This window comes from Pediculus humanus, genomic scaffold (assembly GCF_000006295.1).
Source record: "Pediculus humanus corporis 1103172108307 genomic scaffold, whole genome shotgun sequence".
NCBI classification, from domain to species: domain Eukaryota; kingdom Metazoa; phylum Arthropoda; class Insecta; order Psocodea; family Pediculidae; genus Pediculus; species Pediculus humanus.
The window spans coordinates 491,627-494,777 of NW_002987876.1; the positions used below are offsets into that span (position 1 = coordinate 491,627).

Genomic DNA, 3,151 nt, shown 5'->3' on the forward strand with positions numbered 1-3,151 from the left:
TGACGATTTTTTTTTGGTCGTGATGACGAGACCTTCGTCTCTTGACGACAAGAATTTGCCAAAAATAACAAAAAAAAAAAAACTTTCGTCAGTTTTTTGTTTAAAAAAAAAAAAAAAACATAATAATAATAATGATAATGATAATGATGATGATAGATGAATTAAAAGAATATGTTATTTCGCAAATGTGTCACGCGCGGTCGCGCACTCACTCACTTACGCACAAATAAGACAATCAATGTCACGAAAACGGCGAGAAAACAACAATCGATCGATCGATCGATCGATTGTTGTTTTCTCAATCAATTTTTTTCGATTTCGTCGACGGATTTTTTAAAAATGGGTGAGTACGAGATGGGGGCGGGAAGGAGAGACGGGAGGAGAGGCGGGGAAATTGCATACGACAGCAAAAAATTTACGTGAAAGATCTCCAACGCCACCGTCACCACTACCACCATCATTCTCGATTCTTCTCCCAAACAAAAACATTTTTAAACTAATCCAAAAGAGTAAGAGTGAGAGAGAGAGAGAGAAAAGTAATTCGCAAACGATTTTCCTTTTTCTTTTTTTACGATTGTAATTACGACAGCAAAAGCAAAAGAAAAAAAAAAACTAAAAATAAAAAAATTTTTATACATTTATTTATTCATCCTACGCAAACACAGCAACAACAACAACAACGACAAACGCTTCTGTTAAATGCCATTAAAACGTTTTTTTCTTTTTTTTCTTCTTTTTTTAAATACCAAAAACCTCTCGTGTGGCACATAAATAAAAAAAACGTGGCAATAGAAAAAGTAAAAAAAAAAAAAAAAAAAAAAAAAAACGAAGCAATTTAACAACGAAGGAAGGAAGGAAGGCAACAACGACTCTCGCGAGACCTTTTTTCCCTTTTTTTCCTTTTTTTTCTTTTTCCTTCCCATTTTTTTTCCGAAAAAAAAAAAAAATTTCTCGCGTGGAATTTTTTTCGTCGTGTCAATATAATGATTACGTGACGTAATGCCGTGGCACAAATCAAGTCCAAAAGATTAATCGTACAGATTTCATTTTTCCCTTTACGTCCGTCACCTCGACTCTAATTAATTAATTAATTTTTTTCCACTACCCCCTCCCCATTTTTCCGAATACAAAAAAAACGTGCGAGGGCCTCCCCTCCCCTCCCCCTGTGAAAACTTTCTTTCTTTTTTTAAATCGACGAGGATGATAATAATAATAATAATAGAAGTTTAAAAATGACATAATAACGTTTAAGAGAAACTTTATTTCCAACTTTCGTTTGTGGGTTTCTAAAACGTTCAAAAAGTTTATAAATAAACGAGTAAATACATAAATAATAATAATAATAATGATAATGACGACGTTGGTGATGATGATGATGATGATAATAATAAAAACAAACCAACGAAAAAAATTAAATAAAAAAAAATCAACGAAATAGTTTAGATTATTTTGGCAATTCTTAAACCCCCCAACTCTCTCTCTTTCTTTCTTTCTCTCTCCTATCTCTCTGTCTTTGTCTCTCTCTATCTCTCTCTCTCTCTCTCCTTCCTCGGCTTCAATATACATTTATAGCCACTTCACGTGAACGTTCTAGAAATAATTTTTTATCCTTTAAATTTGAACAACGAAAAACTTTTATTTTTTTTTTTTTATTTTTTTACAATTATTTTTGCGTTACGAAATTTTTTTTTTTCTACGGATCCCCAATAATAATAATAATAATAATAATAATAATAATGATGATGATGATAATGATAATAATAATAATTGAAAGCAATTCAGCTTTCCCTTCGCGTGCCAAAAAAAGTAAAAAAAGTAAATAAAAAAAAAATTCTTTTAACGATTGGAATTTTTAAAAAAGTTTTTCCCGACGCCATTTTTTCGCGCTGTAAAAGGCCCGTTTCCCCCCTCCCCGCTGCTTCTTCCTTCTTCTGATCCCCCTACTCTTCCCCCACGATTTTCATTTTTGACATATTTTTCCGCGTCATTTTCCTTAATTTTTTCTTAAAAAAAAAAAAAACTTTTTCGACCTATTTTCAGAAAAACCCCTTTTTTCCGGATTTCCGGTTTACTTCAAAATAATAATAATAATAATAATAATAATAATATTAATAATATTAATAATAATAATATTAATTACTATGTCAAAAGCAGAAAATGGGAAAATCTATCAAAATTCATTCATTCAAAAAAAAAAAAAAAAAATTAAAATAATAACAATAATAATTGAGATGAAACGATGACGTACAAAAAAAAAATCCCGATACCGAACGGACGGTTTTGAGGGGGGAAGGGTAGACGGGGAGAGAAGCGGAGGAGGGAGAGGGGGAGCAAAACGAATTTAAAAAAATTCCTTTCCTTTTTTACCCTGCGAATCGGTTTCGTTCAGTGCAAAGCGACAGGAAACTTTTTTATTATCATTTTCAATTTTCGCGAAAGACATTAAAACTCTGCGTGTATAAAAAACGTTTAACCTTCCATTTCATATTATTACAACTACCCCCACCCCCACCATCGTCACCATCATCATCATCATCATCATCATCAAAAAAAAAAAAAACTTCAATTTGGAAAACCTTTCGAATTCTTTTTCTTCTCTTACAACTCGAAAAAACAAAAAAGAGAAAAGTTTTTTTTTTTTTCATTTTCTTTCTTTATTTTTTATTTTTTGCGTGTTTACAACACGAACAACAACAACAACAACAACAACAAACCCGTTTAGAAGATAAAACAAGGAATAAGAACCAAAACGCGAACCAGGTGCTTTACCGGGATAAATAAATAAATTAAAAAAAGAAGGAAAAGAAATTAAAAAAGTTTTATTAAAACTTTTTTCTTTTTTTTTGTTGTTGTAAAAAAAGGTTTCACGCGTGAGAAGGTTGCCAACCACGAGCCCCCCCCCCTATCTCCCCTTCTTTTCCACCTCATTTCGCACCTGCTACCTCCCCGTATCGCACACCATTCCTTCTTCTCCCTTTTCCCAAAAAGCCTAATAAACTACGTTGAAAAATTGTTGAAAAAAAAAAAAAAAAAAACGATTTCCGGTTTCATTTCCTTGCATTTTCCCTATCTCTGTCTCTCTCTCTCTCACTCCCCCCTCTCTCTATTGTCACCCTGAAAATTTTCTTAATGACCGACACGAACGTTAATC

General features: G+C 32.3%; 1 protein-coding gene across 1 annotated transcript; it reads right to left on the bottom strand.

Moving 5' to 3' along the window:
- Positions 1-1,836: 1,836 nt before the first annotated feature.
- Positions 1,837-2,443, bottom strand: Phum_PHUM578660 (uncharacterized protein; the record flags this gene model as incomplete). The annotated part of the gene is made up of 2 exons (XM_002432208.1): positions 1,837-2,003; positions 2,368-2,443. The coding sequence occupies 2 exons, from the start codon at positions 2,441-2,443 to the stop codon at positions 1,837-1,839; spliced, it is 243 nt and encodes an 80-aa protein (XP_002432253.1).
- Positions 2,444-3,151: the final 708 nt, after the last annotated feature.